The sequence below is a fragment of the Phaethon lepturus genome, unplaced genomic scaffold (genome assembly GCF_000687285.1).
Source record: "Phaethon lepturus isolate BGI_N335 unplaced genomic scaffold, ASM68728v1 scaffold14425, whole genome shotgun sequence".
NCBI classification, from domain to species: Eukaryota; Metazoa; Chordata; class Aves; order Phaethontiformes; family Phaethontidae; genus Phaethon; species Phaethon lepturus.
Window position 1 is genome coordinate 43,170 of NW_010542761.1, and position 20,721 is coordinate 63,890.

A 20,721-nucleotide genomic window follows, 5' to 3' on the forward strand; every position below is an offset into this window, starting at 1 on the left:
AAAATAAGTGCTATTTTCAGACTTCATAATGTCATGGGGTACATATTTCACTGCTGCGAGTTTGAAAATTACTTCCATAAACTAGAAAATCTGATAGGTAACAACACACTGTCATGTATTTCTAAAGAAACAGATTATGAAATTTACTTTTTAGAGCTCATACATAGCAGTTGAATGCACGCCTCACCGGGGACCTGATGGGGTGTGGAAGATCTTTCTTCATTTTAGACACATCCCCATAATAATGTTTCTATACTCCAGTATTCTAGGCTATCCAAGCAGTATGGAATGGACATCTACCTAAAGAAAGAGTTCCTCCAGTACACAGGATCTGTGAAGGAACGAGGTGTACTTTACCTTCTGACATCATTGCCTCAGGTATAACAAAATGCCAATGTTCAAAAAGAAATGGATTAGTTCTGCTTCACAAAAAGCAGAACTACATTACCCGTAATGTCTGTGGAATCGCAGTGTTTCTTGCTTTTTGAACCATTGTGCTGAACAACGTAGATAGGTCTGCAAGTATCTGAATGTAAAATACTACTTTATTTATGCTTGGCTGATCTGCTGGTGAAATGCTTAAAAATATTTGGAAAAAAAATCTTGCAAAATGTAAACATCAGCATTTTTCTGTGGCATTTAGATGAAAGTGTATGCGTACTATGGTTCTGACATGTTGAAACCACCAAACTTCAAGTGATGATGAAATTGAGTTACAATGGGTGATGAATAGGATCCAGATTACCAACTGATTTTGTAATGAATTTCACTATCATTACATGAATAGCTTGTTTGTCATTTGTCGTAGGAGGTTACTGAGTCTCTGCAGCAATAATTATGATTGGCATGATACAGCAGCCCAGAAACAGTGGTTATTCCTGCACTTTTGTAATAATAGGAGTAAATCCTTCTATTAAAGAGAAACGTGAAATGAAATAATTCCACACAGACAAGGAAAAGGGACCAGATATGAGCTTTGGGGGCCAGATAATGGCTCTTCTGGGATCAGTTTGAGTTTTGCAGCAAATTCCAGTGGAACAAGAATTGAATCCAGAGGAGTGCAGGAACAGGGATTGATCCCATGCTGTCTTAGCTCTGTGTGTAAGTCCTGAGATCACACCAGACATGCATATACTGTATCGTATCATAATACGATCAAATAGATAAGCAAAAGAAGGAAGTCAGGCCTTTAGAATGATCTAGGATCATTTGGGACAACTTTGTGACACGATGTAATGTGCAATAAGCAACCCTGTCTTTTTAGGATCAGCAAAGAAAGGGGGTGATCGTGGCTTCAGACAGTAACTTTTCCATGGCTGTTGCTTACCACGCCTCAGAGCTCCGTATTCCAGTGTTTGTCATCATGTCAACCAGCACGTCCCCGGCCAGAGTGAAAATGTGCCGTGAGTATGGTGCCATGGTCGTATCCTACGGCACTACAGCTAAGGACTCCCAGACGCACGCAAGAAGGTTGGCACAGGAGAATGGTTACCTCTACCTTGAAGAGTAAGTGGAAAGTCAGACTGATTAGAAAGATTAGATACTTGTGCAGCTCTGCAAAAACAAATAGTTTCATTAAAATTTGATCACACGTCATCAAAATGTTGCCATTACCTCAGGTGTGGACAGTTACATATTCCCAGGCACGAATCACGAATCTTTTGGTAACGGTTGGGTATGGAAACCAAAATGAAACACACCTCTTTTCCCCAAAATTAGGCAAACCTCCTGATTAGGAATTATATGGGCTAGTATGATAATGGATATATGATATGTACTCTTTATGAACCCTGTCAGAAAGCATGAAGTCTAGCATTCATTTTTGGTCTCTTTGTTTGGACTGAGGTGGGTGAAAGCTTATCTTTAATGTAAAGGCTTCAGTGACATAGTGTAGAGCAAGAGAAGGTTAATCCTGTAAAATTTTTGCATATCTGGTGTGACTGACAAAACTGATTCTGCCTTGAAAAAAGATGATTAAGTGGCTACTTCACACATATATTTAAGGTAGATAAGGTTGAGTATAAATTTAAGTTTGAATTATTTGAACAAGCTGGATCCAATAAAAACATGGTTAGAGTAAGATAGGACAGGCAAAAATATTTAGAACTGATCCATTTTCCCTCTTTTTCCTTTTCTCGCTGCAGTCTCTTCTGCCTTTTCCTTCCCTTTTCCTTTTTTTTCCTTACCTTTGTTCAAGTAAGATTTCCAAAAGCGCTGAGGGGTGAACCATTAGCATGAGGTAGCTGGCAGTCCCTCTGATGCAGAGCTGGAATGTTATTGTCCCTCCCTGCCTCTGTGCAGGCGTTGTCCAGCACGTCGTGTTTGCATGGTACCTTCTGCGGGGAGAGCCCGTTCCCCTTTCGGCTCCTAGGCACTGCTGCTTTAAACATAGTAATAGTAAGTAATGTTGCTTGGAAAGAGGATTGCAGAATGGAGACAGTCCTCACTTCTTTCCCAGTGGGTTTATTGGGAAGGCAGTATTAAAAACTGTACTCTTCAACTGCACTGTTAGCTCTGACGACAGCAAGTGACCCGCGGGGCTGGTTGCCGTGCTCTGTCTGTCACCATGGGCACAACCATGTCCCAGACTGACACTTTCAAAGCAAGCCAAGGGAATGAGGTACCCTAGATCCCACTGAATTTTAAACCCATTTGGGCTCTCTTTGAAAACCACAGCTTTCCATAACCTTGTGATTTCCAAATCTCTGTCAGCCATTTTTCAATTATATATTAACTCCCAGCTGGCTTGCACCAGCTATCACATTTGCACGTAAGAACTAAATTATTTTATTGTAATTACACATTTAATCTTCCCCCTCCTCTCCAAATAATTATTCATGTTACATAAGGTAGATATTCTCCCAGTTCATGGAGCTCCAGGGACAACGCGTGTGATGGACTTCAGCATTTAGAATTGAGGAACTCTAACGTACATGTTACCATTAATAATATCAAAGCACTCTGATTTATTGTATTTCAGGTTACAAGAAACTGAGTTATTCAATCTGTTACTATGTTTAATTAAAACCCCATAGATGCAATTTTTCACACTTTGGAGGAAAAAACAAGCAAGCAAACAAACAAACCCCACCACCCCACTACAATTGTAAGCCTTTTCATAATGGGATGCCTGAAACATATTTTGTTAGGTGTAGGCTGGGTAGAGCTTTTCCAGAGACGTGTATGCATATATGGAGAGCCAGACTTCTTCAATGTGTCTCTGACACGCATTCATCGTCACTTGCTCTCTGTAAAACGTCAGCTGATCTCCTGTGCTTTAGAATGGAACTTCTGAAATGTCATTTTATTTCAGTTTAATTCTAGCCTGCATAAAATCCCTAGCAATTTGGTCTCTGGATCTCCTTAACCAACAACTCATTCTATCCTTTTTGAAGTAGACATTGTATGACTGTCTTTGGTTTTACCTGCGTGGGTAATGTCCCGCAGTTGGGTGTATCAATGTCAGTTCTTCCCGTTTGAGTGCAATTTAAATACTGTGTTATGAAAATGATCATGCAAGAGCTCAACTGGAGGAAGGAAACTTTTTATCCAACTGCAACTTCCTGTGAAATGCCAGAAAGGAAATGTGTTTTTTCCAGTTGGAATTCAGTCGTGAAGTTGCTTAGGTAACATGGGATTTTTAGTTACTATAGATGTTCAGGACCTCATTATAAATGCAATGAGAAGATTGCCAATAAGTAACACAGTACCTCTGGGATGATGTGAGAAAGATTGATTTGTGAATCAGAGAGGTAAGAGTGCTACAGATTGAATTACACACCTTCCTTCCTTCCTTGAGAGTCCATTTTTTTTCTTGTATAGCTCCGTATCCAAGTACTGATCAGACCTGAACCTTGTTCATTTGCGATCTGATTAGTCTGTTACTCTAGGAAGGATGACCGATAGCTTTTGAGCCCTTTATTTGGAGAACAGGGGAACAGAGCCTGCCAGCTATCATGTCAAAATTTCATTGGGAAACTGAAGCCTGACAGCCCATCTTTGATTGCTGATGTATTACACATTTCAGAAGTCAAATGGCCAGATTTTTAGCTCTGACTAAAAAATGCTAGTTTAAATTTATAGTCTTTAGATTTATCTGCCCTTTTCCTTGATTTTTTTTTTTAATGGCATAAGATACTGAAAGCAAGAGGTTTGCTTTCACAAAGCAAAGTCACAGTGCAAATAAAATAATTAATTTTATTATAAAAAGCTGAAGTCTGACCAGTGAACCGGTCTTCTAACTAAATGTTAGCAAGGAAAACATGATTATCTGAAACATTCATTCAAACTGCTAATATATCTCCATGCCCAGAGCAGTCTGCTTCGGACAGAATTTGCAGCTGTTAGAGAAGTTTTACTTGTAAATTGAATAACCCAGGTCCTCATACATTTCTTCAGGTTCCCATGTAACCATGGCAGGGGTAACTCTGCAAACTCAGTTCTGAATCTTATTTGCAAGTAAGGCTCCAAAGGAGTTGTCCAGGAGACCAGTGATATATTTTGTCACATATAAGAAGGAGGAGAGATTTCCTTCAGTATATCTTGATAAAGACAATAAATTCAAGGGTTCGGTTACCCATTCCACTATGATCTCTTGCCTTCATTAGCTGTGCTACAGGAGCGAAAGTTCATTCTTCCCACCCTTTCTTGTGTAGTTATACAGACTCTTGCTATGAGGAATTTGCTGTATTTTGCTATATATGTGAGGTAACTCCTCAAGGCGGCCTTGGTCTCCACCTTGCAGGCATTCTGTGCTCCTGTGCTGAGCCCCTCTGTGCATGTCTAGCAGCAATAAAAGCATAGCTTCCTACTACCCAAACATCCCCGGTAGAGTAAATCAAGTGAAGTCATTGGGTCTATAATTCTCTTTATGTATCCGTTTGCCAGAAAAGGCAGAATATACTGGCACACAGAGGTCTCATATTTTTCATGCACATATCATTCTACATTTACATGATTGCTAACTTTTAAATAAGGCCCCAAACCGCTTTTATAAATAGATCCAAGTCAATTGTGTGACAGTGGACTTTTCTTCAATATTTGACTCTGTCTGTCCCTATTCTGCTCATTAAATTACCTTTTCCTGAAAGTGTTTTACCAGTGAGTATTTTGGCATGACTAAATGCTTCTCTTATCCTTCCAGAGCCTTCGAGAGTAATATGAAGGTATCAGATATTGGCTCTGGATTGTGGAAAGACTTAGCTCTGCAGCAATCTGTTTGGTATTTGTGAGGTTGAACGCAGTGCTTAAATGTCACAAAAATTCCCATTTATCACAAACACTAAATTCCCCTTATAAATTACACACCTTCCTTCCTTGAGAGTCCATTTTTTTTCTTGTGTACAGACAAGGAGGTCTAATCTTGAGACTCTGCCTTTAGCTTGGACTGCAACATTTAAAATTTAGGAAGCTTAGGCAATGGAAACATGACTTCTGTCCTTAGCAGCTCTGTAAACACCTGATATTGGTAACAACAGAGATACGTGTCCTTCAGCCTGAAGGCTATTTCGGGGGGTTTGCAACAGCGCAAGTTTTCTCCCAGTAGGTAATGTCACACTTTACAAAGCCCACGATGGTGTGACGGCAGCGTCCTGTTGTATTGCCTCCTGACCTTGTTGTGCTGGTGATTTACTCTCGCGTGTATCTTTTTCTGCTGAACAATGTCTTTAAAGCGGTAGGTTGAACTATTATTGAGAGCCCTGCTGAGCTTTGCCCTTCCTTCCTGCAGGGAGGATAGTGCTGTCTACCTGTCGGGCCTGGGGACCGTGGGGCTGGAGGTCTACGAGCAGGTGCCAAAGCTGGACGCAGTGATTTTCCCTGCAGGAGGCCACTGTGGCTTGCTGGCAGGGTCGGCTGCAGCACTCAAACACCTCAGCCCACATATTTCTGTAATTGTAAGTTTCCTTTCACCTGTAAAGCGTCGCATTATGGCAGCTTTTGCTACAGATATTTTCAAAACAGTGTGCCCAGGTGGCCAAGAAGGCCAGCAGCGTCCTGGCCTGTATCAGGAATAGTGTGGCCAGCAGGAGTAGGGCAGTGATTGTGCCCCTGTACTCGGCACTGGTGAGGCCGCACCTCGAATCCTGTGTTCAGTTTTGGGCCCCTCACTACAAGAAGGATGTTGAGGTGCTGGAGCGTGTCCGGAGAAGGGCAACGAAGCTGGTGAGGGGTCTGGAGCACAAGTCTTATGAGGAGCAGCTGAGGGAACTGGGGTTGTTCAGTCTGGAGAAGAGGAGGCTGAGGGGAGACCTTATCGCTCTCTACAACTACCTGAAAGGGGGTTGTGGCGACGTGGGTGTTGGTCTCTTCTCCCAAGTAACCAGCAATAGGACAAGAGGAAATGGCCTCAGGTTGCGCCAGGGGAGGTTTAGATTGGATATTAGGAAAAATTTCTTCCCCGAGAGGGTGGTCAGGCATTGGAACAGGCTGCCCAGGGAGGTGGTGGAGTCGCCATCTCTGGAAGTGTTCAAAAAACGTGTGGATGTGGCACTTCAGGACATGGTTTAGGGGACATGGTGGTGTTGGGTTAACAGTTGGACTTGATGATCTTGAAGGTCTTTTCCAACCTTAATGATTCTGAAAAGGCACCAGTATCCAGTGATACACCGGCAGAGACTACATATGCTAGGGATATACATAGGGACTATCTGTGCCCCTGGGCTTCACCTAAAAGAGCCTCTGAAACACTGGGTTTAAGAAAAAATGTGGTAAAACTCTTCCAAAGCAAACAAAATCAGTTCTGTGCTTTGAAATAATTTCTTATGGGAAAAGTTTGGCCCTAAATAAGCCACAGAATAAATTTAGTTATAGCATAGTTATTATGAAATTTGAAATTAATGGTTCATTCTAAACTTTGCATAGCTTTTTTGGTGTCCACTTTGGTGGTGACTTCTGTTATAACTTGATCAGTAAAAAAGTGACAGTACTTGTCTTCCCCAGGGGGTCGAATCTGAAAGTTTCCCTGTATTGCAACAGTCCTTAAAGGCTGGCCACCCAATTGAAGACCAGGCTTGCAGTAATCATCACTTTTACGGAGGTAAGAAAATGGATTATTCTTTTGAGGGTAAAATATGGTTGTAATTGATTTCTCCAACCGTATTTTTTTCCTCACTAATTCAGTTCAAACATATGTTAAAGGAAATATCTGAAGAGTCAGAATTTAATTTGTGCTGTAAGAGCAACTCCTGACACATTTCCCCCCCCACCCTCCAGGGTGCAATACTGTTTTCAGTGCACATGCAATGTTCAGGTGAATACTTAGAAATATGAGAGTATTTATCTGACCATTGTGCTCAAAAGCAGCATCTTAACCAGTGAAGTCAATGGAAAAGCTCTCGTGTAAAAGCCTAATTTGTGAAAAGGCAGGAAAATGTAGTGCTTAAATATTTAGGCTCACAAAACTGTTCTCGCAACAGCAGCATTTATAAACAATACGTTGTTTCCACATCATTTGCTCAAAAAACCTCAGCTGTTAAACAATTTAAGAATATACCGTTTACCTGATATTCAAATCTCTGGAAGCTTTGGGTTAAATGGGAGTTTTATAAACAAACAACTTAACTCTGCTGGTAAGCTCTGCTTGTCTCTGCACTCCTTTGCTAACTGTCCTGTTGTAGCTAACAAACCCAGTGCCACTCTTGGTTCTTCTCTCCTTCCAGCCTCTTTGAACAGTGAAAAGCACTGGGCTGCAGGTTCACTCTTGCACTTGCAGTGCAACTATGCTAGTGAAGAATCATAATTTTCTTAAAGGGGTCAAAAATGCCTAAATCTTCCTGGGAAATTTGGTCTTTCATTACCAAATATGTTTTTGTCATATAAAAAAATCAAGCAACTTAAGATCATATAACAGTATTGTGCTGCACTCATTAAGGGCACAAAACTGTTAGGACTCTAAAAAATGTTGAACTTGTCTAAAGTATCCAGCTTCATATATTGTCGTTTGAAATTTGCAGATGTGAGTGGGCTTTGCTTTGGTAGCAACTCTTTGCAGCTGACTGGGAAACTTGTGGATAAAGTTGTTGCTGTGAGGTAGGTGAAGAAAAGCAGTGAAATGAATAATACTGGGTGAACATTGTTGTGTATGAAAAATATACTGTATCACCAGGATATGGTGGTTCTTCGTGTACAGTGGAGAGCAGGTTGGCAGGAATTGCCATCATGCACACACTATGCACCGAGCATGCTGGTGGTGGGGTCCTTTTCTTTCCAAGGGGGGCACTGAAGACACTGAACCAAATCCCGCATATCATAGAATCATAGACTATCTCAAGTTGGAAGATACCCATAAAGAATCATTGAGTCCAACTCCCTGCTCTTCATGGGAATCCCTAAAACTAAATCATATGACTAAGAGCGTCATCCAGACTGATCCCTTTGGCCAAAACTTCACTTGGTCATGCTCTGGGTGAAAAACTTGTCCTTCTGTTCTACAACACTTGAAGGCAGCCTTTGACAAAACTCATCTAAAACTTCACAGAAAGGCCAAGTTGGCAGAATGTACTTACCACTAGGATTTAGCTAGCACAACAGTTCTAGCAAAAAATGCCATCCTGTTTTTCAGTTAATAACGAGACTGAGATGTACATTCACCCCCAGCAGCACAGCTTTCTGTAACACCAACTTGGGGTCATACGTACCTGGGAGGATGGAAGTAATCCAGTTATACATAAATGTATTGTTTTCTGCTCTCGGTAGGTGTTTTGTTTCGTTTTGTTTTGACACAACTTTTTTGCCTTCAGTGAGGAGGACATCCTCATTTCGATGCTGAGATTGCTGGAGTATGAGCGAGCCACGGTTGATGCAGAAGGGGCCATTGGACTTGCAGCGTTGGTTGCAGGGAAGCTGCCTGAGTTGAAGGGTAAAAGGTACGGCAACTATTGCAAACAGGGAACTGTGGCAGGAGCATGCAGTTGAGTGCCTTGGTCCCGGGAAACAGACAGAAGCTACTTGTTTTATGAGCAACGAGGAAGTTCCTGCCCCTGACGTAGCAATAGGCTCATCTGTGGCATCTACTTCAGGCTGAAGAGACCGCTTGGGGGTTAGAAGACCATGTTGAACAAGACAAATGTCAGCCAGGAGACCTGACAAATCTTGTCATTCTCCTGTATTCTCAAATGATTGGGGGAAAGGCAGTTACACACAGCTCCATGAGACATGGTCACATCTGCCAGGAGAGCGTCCTGCTGTTGTCAGCCTGTTGCCTTCTCTCATTCCACCTGTGGAAATCAGCGCTGTCTGTGGTGGGACAGGAGCTAGGCTGTCTTCTGCAGTCGCTCAGTGACTACCTCCCAGCCCTAAGAACTCCTGCCCAGATAGTCAGTGGAATTACCCTTACGCTTAGCGTTAAACGTGTGGGTAAGTGCCTTCTTGCACCTGGGCTTGAGTACTCGGTACTTAAGCGGATTGAGCCTTGGCTCAGGACATAGCCCAGAATGTATTTAAACATACATGCACTCAAGACGAAACAAAATTTCCAGTGCACAACATTGTATGCTAAAACACTGCTGAGGCAGTTCTTCAGCAGGGCTGACAGAGTACAAACTGAAAAGCAGCAAATTTCAATTCAGTACAGCTAAAATAAAAGGGAAAATGCACAGGTTTGGGTTTAAAGGGGTCAGAGTTGACTGCAGAGAGAGAATTATCATGGACTAACCATGTGGTTCTTCACACATTTCTATACTCATTGTGCAGGGCTGAGATGGATTTAATTAATGGTTACAGAAAGCCTTGAACATACGCGTTATCTAACCGTTAAGAGGCTGACACTCAGAATTTCCAGGGAAAAATGATGCCACATTTAAAAATTCGAAACAGACCTAGAATTCTCCAGCTAATTACCTCTAACAGGACTAAAATCTCCAGCAAATGCAAAATGCAAACAACGCTGCAGACCAACTAATGCAGCCAGCTTCTAGGCTCCCACTGCCTGCCCACAACTGATGTGGAGAGCCAGGAGCCCCTCTGACATGTAATACACATTTATCAAAGGGCAGTCCTAGCGGATCTTAAGCTGATATTGAATACAGTGCCTGTGATTTACACTTCCTTTGCACAGACAGGTGCTAATCAAAAATCCTATTTTTCTCTCTGTTTTCAGAGTGGCAATCGTTATATGCAGCGGAAACTTGGAGCTACATTTGCTGCAACAGTGCATAGCTCGTGCCCTGACCCTTGATAACAGAGTGTGCAGATTTTCCCTTGTGCTTTCTGAAAGCCCGGGAGACATTTCAAAGCTACTGGAGATTTTGGCTCGGGAAGAAGCAAGGTAAATCAGACTAGAAATAAGGAAATACGATCACAGAATAGCACAAAGACTATTAAAGCTTTGGACATGTTTCCAAATGTCCTTTGAATGCAACTCTGTAGGTAACTAATTAATCAAAGAGTCTTTTTCTTGTTATATTTCAGAAAAGACTTTTATTTCCTTCATTTTTGTTCCAATGTGCAAGCACCTTTGCAGCATAGAACAAATGTCTAATACAAAAAGCAGCAAAGATGACTACTGTCCAAACACATACAGAAACTATTTTAGAATGACAAAGGATTGTTGTGATCTCTAATTTATCCCTTGTTTGGTCTAGAGTTTTGGATATCAAACAAGAACACGCATTTGTGACATCTGAGCTCTTCACTGTTGAGGTAAGATGAGATGCAGTTTCAGTTTCTCTAGCAGTACTGGCCTCCCCTCGTTTATTCCGTTTTCCTATGTCGCTGTATGACTATGTTGAAGAAGTCCAATAGGGTGTGCACAGTGATTTGGACAGCAGTGTGATAGATAATTTCTTCTGTGTTATACAGCATTTTGCCCCACCAAACACTTGTCAGACATACAAATAACACAGGACCTGTTCTACCTGCTGTTGCGACACTGTGGGTTAAATACTCCAGCTGTTACCATTGCAAACCTTCCTTACACCACACCTGCGTGGTGGTGTGCCGGAGGTGGTGAGCAAGCTGCAGCATCCGTCCAGAACTTGGAGAGCCAGCTGTGTAGGCTGGCTGTAATTATCCGAGATCAATTTGCCTTAAAGCAATGTGGAGAACATCCCTACTCTTAAGGAATCCTCATTTTTAACTAGGGCCTCAGTTTGGTACCTTATCCGCAAAGAGCACAGAGAAAAATCATTATTCCTTTGTTGACTATTTGATACAGTAACAGTGAGGAGGTGTTAGCAGTCAATGGCATCTCTCAAAATGATCATTTGTCTCATGGCATATCTCTTATTTCAACTGGTTTAGCAAAGGTGTGGTTCCACTGATTTCGTGCTACTGCTGTCTGAGTCCAACCTGACAGTTTGTGACATCACAGGTGGAAGTCAAGTTAGGGATCTTTGCTAAACAGGCTCATGACTGGAATTCAGTAAGCAAATTCTTCCATTTTGTCATTTAAGTCTAATTTCCCACCTGGATACAAAAACCAGCTCGGTATTTTCACTTGTGGATATAAAGTACAGGTTTTATTAAAGATGACTATAGCAACGGACTACAATAAAGTTCACAAATGTCTTTCAGAAGATGATGTTATCACTTTTCTCAAGTGTCTAGGACTAAAACTGTGTTGTTCTGCAGTTTGCTATAACAATAGGCCGGCTTACGGGTTTGGGTAACTTGAAGTAACGTGACACTGCACAGGGTAGACAGATCTCTCTTATTCAGCAACTAACTTAGCTCTGAAAAACATTTTTACTGAAGGCTAGATTCAACAAACCCTGTAACTCTTCTAAAGTTTTCAGTGTGATCTTTATGAAGGTGTGTAATTTTTATTAATGCTACTAAGTAAATTAAACAAAACCCATTCTTTTAGTTTTTGATTGAGAATGTTAGAACAATTTTCCATTGCTCTTGCAACCCCTCCCAATAAGGTAATTTTATCAGAATCTGTAGTAAATATAGTCCCTGAATGAAAAAGTGCCATGTGTTATTGTCTGCACTTTAAACACAGGAATTTGCATCACTGAATAATTTAATTGGATATTGGATTTGCATGATGGCTTGTGATGTCTGGGAGAGGCTATTGGATAATTAGATGTGAAGTACAAAGTAGTGATCCGGATTTATAGACCTCAGTGACTTTCTAGGCAGCTCTTTCTGGTGACATCTAGTGAATCGTGAACCTTTTTGTTGAAAACTAAACCAAAGGTAATCAAAAGGGTAGAATATTGAATTTATCTTTAAGCATTGAGATGAATTTGCCCTAACCAAAAGCTTTACTTTTTCATAGTAATGCTAATACGTGTGGGAAAGGTTTTTCTTTTTTCTTTGTTGCTTCTAAGGGCCAAAGCCCTGTGTCAGCAAAGCATTTTAAGCATTTGCTACTAAAGCAGACCTGCAAAGAACTTTGTATCATTTTCATCAGTGTAAATCACAGCACATTAAATTAAGCATGCATTTAAATCTGGATCAAGAACCAAAATTATTGTGTGTTGAACTGGTGGTAATAATAAGAAAGGCATTACAGCTATACCCACTCCACTCTAACTTTAAAACATACTTTTGACTGTGGATATAAATGAAGTGTTTGACAGAAGTGTAGTGGCTTATTTGAAACACTAAATTAGTCCTGTCAAGATTGTCATCTCAGTATTTAATCATCCTTTTAGATTTACCCTTTCATTTCCAAAGGAGAGAAACTTGGCTTCTAGTCACCTCTTATCAGGAAGATAGAGCATTTTTTTTTTTTCCCCTCTGGTGAAATGCCTTGCTGGGTTAGTGTTTATTCATCTGGTGCACACTTGGAACGCTCCGTGGGAAGATCCTAGCTGATAGTCTGACTGTATGGAGTAGTAAGGACTTTCTACAAGGAAGCTTTATGTTCAAACTACACTTCTGGAAAAAAAAGTTTTGGAACATTTCACTGGCAAAAATAAGAGACTTTTTAAATTAAAAAAAATGTGCAGTGGGATCGGCTGGTCACGTTCTTTGGAACAACAGGGGAGTTTCTTCTGCATACTGCCTGCTCGTACCTCCAGTTTAGATTCTCTTTCCTTGTGGCTCGTACTGGATTTCTGTCTTGCAGAGGACTACACCCTAATTCACTCTTACCTGAGCAGTTAGGAAATGGCTTCCAAAGTCTCAATATTGAAATAGATAACTCTTAGCAACTCATACAAATAACCAGTCTGGTAGGCTCCACATTTTACAGCTATTGAAGCAGGTTAGATGATCAGAAATATCTAGACAGAAATAAAGATCAGAGCTAAGGAAAAAATCATCTAGTATCACCAGCTAACTGGATATAGAGACCTAAAGCATTACCCAGTTCATGGGAGGAAGCTACAATTTGTTTCGGTGAACTTTCCCTATTCTTTATTAGTAATATTCTTCTGATTCAATGTGCGACAATTTATCGCTTAAATTGCTTCTATCTATAAACCCCTTTATAACCATTTAAATCCCTTTAATTTCATATTGTTATTGACTCTGAAGTCGATGAGCAAAATCAATAAGTTACTTAATAAGGTAAGAACTGTCTTTGCTATGAAGCTATGCAAGGCTCTGCTATAGAATAGCAGCTTGCCTGCTTAATGGGTGTCTCATGTTTGGACTTGGGCAACTCAGCTGAAGAAAAAATGTCTTTGAGCTCATCAAATTTCTAGAAAAGTCTTCTGCTAGCCACCGAAACTACAGCATAACCAGACTGGCAGGTACAGGAGGGTCCTGGAACAGAGCAGCGAAGGCCTGCAAGGTCTTGAGGTGCTTCAGCAGCTTTACAAAGAAGCAGCTGCGGTGGCAGTTTCCCCTCTAACCTCGGTCCTGTTTGACATCATGGGGTTGTCTGGTCTGTTCACTTCAAACCTCTCGGGAGCTTAACTCTGCTGTGGTTTTAAATTACTCAGAAGAGACCTGTTGTAAAAAGAACATCCATCACATTACTTCTCCCTCTGACTGTGCAAGAAAATACTAATTCGTAAATCAAACATTGCTTTTTCTTTATGAGAACGTTACACATTGTCCCAGAGGTGCTGGATTTTCTGGCTCACTTTGTGTGGTATAATAGCTGTTTTTTTCCACACAGTTTATTCACCTCAGGCCAGAACTCTTTAAATTATATTAGTCTGCTCTGGTCAATTTGAGTAAATTCCTTTGGGCCAACTTGCATTTTGTAAAAGGCCAGAGGAGAACATTTTGGATTAGAGTCCCCAGTGGCCAACATCTTCCATATTATTGCCCTGTGAAGAGAATATAGAGGAGCATACAGCTGTCTAGCTATGAGAAGGATGCTATCATTCCTAAAGCACTTCCTGCATGGCCTGGGCAAGGCATCGTTTCCATGTTCAGTTCCCATTCAAAATGGAGTTGTTTGGAGGGGGAAGTTTGACAATACATTTCTTCTGAGGCTCTCCAAAACAATTCGGTCGTTTTCTTTAATGCCATTCCACAGCAGACTGCCCTGGCACAGAACAGCCTGCCCCAGCTGTAGAAATAAGAACCCGGGTCCGGGGCGGCCAAGAGTAGACCTGTTGGATTATTATCTGACTGAGGTAATGCGATGGTAACTTGCTCGTGCTCGTGCTCACTGACCTGAATGCCAGAGTATGCCAAAAGATAAGGGCTCAGGTTGCACAACCGAGTGACAGCTGTGGCGGCTGTTCTGCTCTTTCTCAAGCATTGCATTGCATTGACCTTGGGGACTATCTGGCAGCTGATCCCCAAACTATAAACTGTGTTGCTGCCAAATAATCTGTAATGTGCAGTAACCTATACTGGGTGTTTACCGAATAATTCAGAAAATTGTCCAGTTGTTGATTTTTTTTTTTTTAATAGAAATGAAAAGCCTTGCTTTATTTATAGAACTGAAACCAGTGTATATAAATCAAGTATTCATTTCTAAATCCAGTGATTTTCGTGCAAACAAACCTATACTGTTGCTGAGCATGGTCTGTCATGAATATTGTTATGTGAATCCTCGAAGACCAACAGCTTGGAAGAAGGTGGTGAATATGATTTCTAGGATTAAAGAAGTGGGATACAAAAGTTCAATGGATGAGTCAGGGACATAAGGAATTGCACTAGCTGGTTACGATCTGTCTTTACATGGAGCCTGGAAAAGCACAAAAGACTGAAATCTTTTGGTTGAGCAATGCCACTCACATTTCCTCTGCTCTCTACCACTGGCTCAGCATGTCCACCCGATATCTTTACCTGCACACGCAACCTACAGATATCAGGCATCAGGGAGTTAAGAGGCACACCGAATTAATTTTTAGTATCTAGGAAAATATGATGTAAAAGGCTAAGTGCCCACATGTGAGACTTGCAGTTAAAGGGGAGCAGAGGTGCCCACTCTGTTGCCCAAATTATTGATCACAGAACTTTGCAAATTCCCTCCTTTTGTGAAGTTATGAACTTTCCTCTCTTTGAAATTGAATTAATTCCTGTGAATATTTTAATTTATGCATCTGTATTTTGGTGTTGCACAGAGTAATAACTTGTGATCAATTTTTTCCTTTACCTTTTTTTCAGCCTTTGTCTTGCTCCCTCATTTATTCCTAGTTATTAAATAAAACCCACAAGATATCAGTATTCAGTGAAGACTGTTCTGTCTTCCATTACTTGTAGGCCTGCTATTGTAAAAAACCAACAGGCCAACTAAACCTTTAGGCTGGAGCCAATCTTTAGATTGCCTGGCAGAGAGCGTGGAAATCTAAAGGCAGCAAAAGATCCATCTGGCTGGTTATTTTAACAGTCTGACGGGAGCAGGTAGTTTTTAAATCATCATTATTTTTTAATCCAGCAAGGATATAATATGAAGGAGAAAAATGCATAAATTATATTAATTTGTTGCTGTTGCTGGTCTTTGTGGGGTTTTTTTGATACAAAGAAAAGAAAGATCTACTGTGCAAACATGGTCCTGCAGTCAATGAATGAGAGCTCTGCTGGATCAAGAAGCCTGTGTCTAGTACTGAGGGCTTATGGGTTTGAAACGAATTTGAAGTAAAGTTTTCTCTAGTTGTCATGGGTTATCTGGAGTATAAGAAGCATCAGGCATTAGGTTTTGTCATTTGTTCTTAAATAAGACCAATTTGGAGCACTTATTCTTAGTTCATCAACAGGTATGCAACCTCCTGTAGCTAGTAGCACCTAGGTGACTATTCATCCTAGATAAATATAATCCTCATATACGTCCCCATGAATCTGAGGATTGCTCTGTTGGACACTCATGTAAATCATACTTCCCAGGTGAAGCAAATCAGAGAGAGGAGTTCTGTGAAGGTAAAACCACAGTGTAAAATGGCTTAATCTGAGCAAGAAAAAAAATTCTTGCCTTCCTTGCTGTTTAGATCTGTAGCTGCTCGAAAGTGTGGAGCGATTCTCTGTTCGCTCCTGCTGCGAGCGAATGTTCTCTCTTCCTCTAGTTGACAGGTGTAAAAAAAAAATCAGGTAAATTTCTGGAGTTCTTTACTATTTCTGCTGCTGCTGTTGTTATTACTTTTATAATACATTGCAGCGTATTAACGGCCATATTGCGTGTTGGATGCTGTGCACGCACAGAACAAAAAGACAGTATTTATCCAAACTGTTTACAAGCTGTCTGGCTTCAATCATGAGCAGAAAGAAAAGGGCAGAGAGGGGGATAGTTAGCTCTATAAATCAAAATGCTTTTGCGCGCTTGCTCCCAGGGCAGAGCAACCGCTTGCTGCCAAACATTCAAAGCTGAACCTGGCAAGCCCAGACTGGTTCCAAGCGCAGCAATTGATTTGCTCAGGACAAAACAGGCACGATTGCTGTGGAAGGGGAAAAAGGTTCCTTTTTTTAATTACAGACTCTGAGAGAGATGAGTGTGTGCTCTTGAAGATATGACTGCAAAGCTTTAGGGATTTTATATGAACCAGGGAATGGATAATGGGCATTTGGTACTTTGGTGCCTAGATATCCTTTAGATACTTTTCCCAATCTTTGTGTTCTCTCCTCTTCCCTCATTATTGGTAGTCTTCTGTGACTGCCCTTCTCTCCAGACTAAACCTCACTTTTCCAGAGGAGAAAGAAATTAGCATCTAATTTGTGCTCCAAAGAACCAAACAAGAATAGAACATGTTCAGGATAAGAGGCAAAGAATTATGGAAACAGATCAGAAATGTGGCTTATTTCACGATGGATATTTTGGAAGCTATAGCCAGTTTTCTAATTAAGTGAGCCTATGGCTGTTTAGAATAACCTCGAGTTAGTGTTTATCTTCTCATTCAACAGTTTTGCTAAAGGTTTATTGTTATTTTAAGCTCGTTCCTGGAAACATGAATTCCCAAAGTTCTTATTTAGAAATGTCCTCGTAAACATATTTGAGTAGAGACCATTTTATTTTTTTGCCTCGTTGCTTTCTGTGAAGGATGCAGGTCTGATAGGAACATTAGACAGGGCATCTGCCTCTAGCAGTCCACCTTAAGGTTAACATGACCAGTTTTTTCTGTTCTCTGTAGACTTGCCTGTTACAATAAACTCTCTGTTGCACCGTGACTCATCTTGGATCCTTTCCTCAGTAGATTCCCATGTTTCTGTGAGGTCTTTTTTCCACATGGTATTTTCAAGATCAGTGGTAACTCTAGCAGGATCAGAAGTGATGGAAGTCAGTTGTCTAAAATTGTGAAGTATAATTTTCCTTCTGCACTTTCGTATTGGTGCAGAGCTGACGGCAGCACCCAGCTTTTCAAATGATGCAGTAGAGATGTGAGTACGTAGAAAAGAGGCATTGAAGAATTGAAAAAGCGACATTGAAGTTATTGTCTTCAGTGATTGCATGACAGGATTGTCAATAATACTTGTGGAGGCAAGTGAAGAATAAGAAGAAAACTATCAGGATGAGGTTTGCCTGGGTTTAGTTTGATTTAGCAGCAGAACAACCAGAACAGAAAACTAGAAGTGATGCAATGAGCAAACAAAAAATCAGAATAAAACAAGAAGGCGTGCGAGCAGACAAAATCAGCCAGAATACTGCAGGGATAACACAGGACTGGGGGATAACACCATGACAGAGAGGAGGAGGAGAACATAAAGAGCTTGAAGGATGGCACAAACACTGCCCAGAAATATGGAAATGTGGTGAGGTCAGAGTCAGACATGGGTGAGGTGGCAGCAGCGCCACGTACATACCCCAGGGAAGAGAAAAGAGAAGCTGCTAACAGAAAACTTCAGGGAGGCCAACAGCAGAGAAGTATTTTGCCCAGGAGCCAGCAGAGGATCAATCTATCTTATTCAAACCTTGAAGGCAATAAAGTAGGGCTGCTGAAAGGCTTTAAGATCCGGCAGAAGGGCTGGAAGTGCCCCCGGTGCCTGCAATGTCAGTTTTACCTCCGTAGACAGGGGATGCGTGGTCCAGAAGTTTTACGTTGAACTGATCGTTTTGCTTTTACGAGGGTGTTTTAGGATTGAGCTGGAAATGCCTTTGTCTGAGATCGCTGCCATGCCGTCAGGAATGTTCCTAATTCTTTTCCCAGGTCACCTGCACTGTGGAGACCAGAGACAAGATCCACACAGCCCAGCTGAGGAACGCGCTGCTGGAACGCTACCCTACAGCCGCCTGGACCGAGCGGTGATGGGCACAGCACAAGGGAAAGGGCCGAGGTCCTCTGACAAGTATTTTACAGACCCCTAATCTTGAGGCATTTGGATTGATATGTCTATGAAAGACATACTATCTTTCAAAGCTGAACAGTTAGCAAATAGTTTCAGGATATTTATTTCCTGCTCAAAATGTAGTGAGTGTCCTTGGGAATAAATTTGAACTCAAAACTTTAGCTTAGCTCAGGGAAACTGCTAGTCTCTGCTGTTGCTGGAATTCAGAAATTCATTATCAGCTGTCTGTCTGGATTTTGGCTAGTATGTAGGATCCAATGGCATTCAATAAATAAACAGGGAGAAGGCATTTTTCTTTACATCTAAGTATAGACCTCTCAAAGGTCTTTTTAAATTTTGATACCCCTAGTCAAAGTAATGCAGCTCCTTCTGCTGGACTTTGCCATACTACTGGTGTAGTAATTGTCCATTTCCAAGCCAGGAGCAGTTCTCCATTTGCTGAATCTGCTTCAGGAGATATACACCTGTGCGGGGGCGTGGGTCTGAACACATTTCTGTTCTGATCTTTGCTATTATGTGAGGAAAAATTATGCCAATGAAATGCGATTTAAACAAAACAAAACAAACCCCTTGGAAGATAAAAGCAATTATTGTATTCACTATTTTTTTCCAAGGGAAAATGATCCTATTATAAAGTAAACTTCCAAAAGATGTTGCAGCAATTAAAAAAAAAAAAAAAGACACCATATTCTGAATACAATTAGACCTCATATGCGGAACACAAATGTAATTCTTCCTTCTGCTTTTGGGGACTCAGTATAAAAAGTAGCATATAAAATGGCTTGTGTTTCTTTAGAAAAGGGGTCTCTCCACACATGTGAATATTGTAATTAGCATCGCACTGATCATCTTAGTCTGCCTAAAACAGACTCTATCCATCTCACCTGACAGATTAAGTACACTGTTAAGAGTTAAATATATTTAAAGACCACACGTTAATAGACAAAGGCAGTGCGGGGAGAAGAGGAAGCCTAAGTCTTAGGCACATGGCTAATGCAATTAGCAAAGAACACATTGACCTAAATACCATTTTCATCACTACAGGCAGAGACCACCTAATAAGGTAACAGAGTAGGATGGCAAGAAATGTAAGAGAAATTCAGGCTCACTTCTGAGTGTGCGTTCAACAGTCTCCCTTCCACTTGGGCAAAATTAAATTTAAGGCCAGCTGCAACAGAGCCATTCCACTTGGTTAAATTTAACCAGGATTGTCCCAAATTTTGGCTGTAGGTATTTTAATGAGAGGTCTTAATTTTGCCTCTATAGCATATCAAGTTGACAATTTAGTATATAAAATAGATAAGAAATATATAGCAGTGCCCTAGCAAAGCCCAGGGGAAAATCCAGCAAGGTATGAGTGTCTCCATGGGCTGCGTGGGATCAAATCATTCCAGTTCCCACATGCAGAGCTGGGTGAGCTGTTGCTAGGTGTCCATGAAAACCAACTTCTACTATAGCTTTTTTGGGAGAAAAAAGCTGCAAGCCCATAGAGACGCTCCTTCGTTGTCATATTACAATCCATAAATTGAGCTTCCATCTTTAGTCCCCCCCCTGCAGTTAGGAACGGGCTTGCTAGTACGTTTCCTTTCCTGGTTCTGCGGTGGGCAACTTCTGTCTCTAAAGCATAACCAAGAAGTCACACGTGAAAGGGGAGATGCCCTGGGGTAGCTGAAAGCTTTCTCTGCCCTCTCTTAGCTATAATCAATCTGTAGGCTAGGACGGGCATCATCCAGAGAGTTAGAGCAACCTAAACAGAGGGTTCCTATGGATGAAAAAGAATGAACTGCAAATCCAGTCTTATGCAGATCTCATCTACTGTACCTGCTACTTATGGATATCCAGCTATATCTGTAACTTAACTTGTGCCTGCGAGGGGGGACGAAGAGGGCAGCGTTCTGGCTGTCTCTGCAGTATTTTTTTCTGGGAAATAGTCTGTTTGTTCCTCCTTATTGTGGCTTGTGAAGGAGTAGGAGTAGAGAAGAGACTCTCACAAATGGTGGACAAATAATAGGAGTTAACTTGTTTGGTCTATTTTTGGAAGGACCATGTTGGTTTGCACAGGGAACTAGGAATTATTGATGTCCCAATGGTTAGTTTCTCTCCCTTCTTGCCATCCAGAACGATGAGTATAAGGCTCGGTCTCCAGAACGTGTC

The 20,721-nt window shown here is 41.2% G+C and overlaps 1 protein-coding gene across 1 annotated transcript in view; it reads left to right on the forward strand.

The window, feature by feature from the left end:
• LOC104621615 (serine racemase-like) overlaps positions 1–18,741 on the forward strand; it is a 30,804-nt gene extending 12,063 nt beyond the window's left edge. Inside the window, exons 3-11 of the mRNA XM_010288143.1 lie at positions 262–378; positions 1,265–1,506; positions 5,729–5,894; positions 6,940–7,036; positions 7,953–8,028; positions 8,739–8,864; positions 10,097–10,264; positions 10,581–10,638; positions 18,429–18,741. Of these exons, the coding sequence (XP_010286445.1) occupies positions 262–378; positions 1,265–1,506; positions 5,729–5,894; positions 6,940–7,036; positions 7,953–8,028; positions 8,739–8,864; positions 10,097–10,264; positions 10,581–10,638; positions 18,429–18,527 (1,149 nt within the window). The 3' untranslated portion in view covers positions 18,528–18,741. The remainder of the gene's footprint in view (positions 1–261; positions 379–1,264; positions 1,507–5,728; positions 5,895–6,939; positions 7,037–7,952; positions 8,029–8,738; positions 8,865–10,096; positions 10,265–10,580; positions 10,639–18,428) is intronic.
• The last annotated feature ends 1,980 nt before the right edge of the window (positions 18,742–20,721 follow it).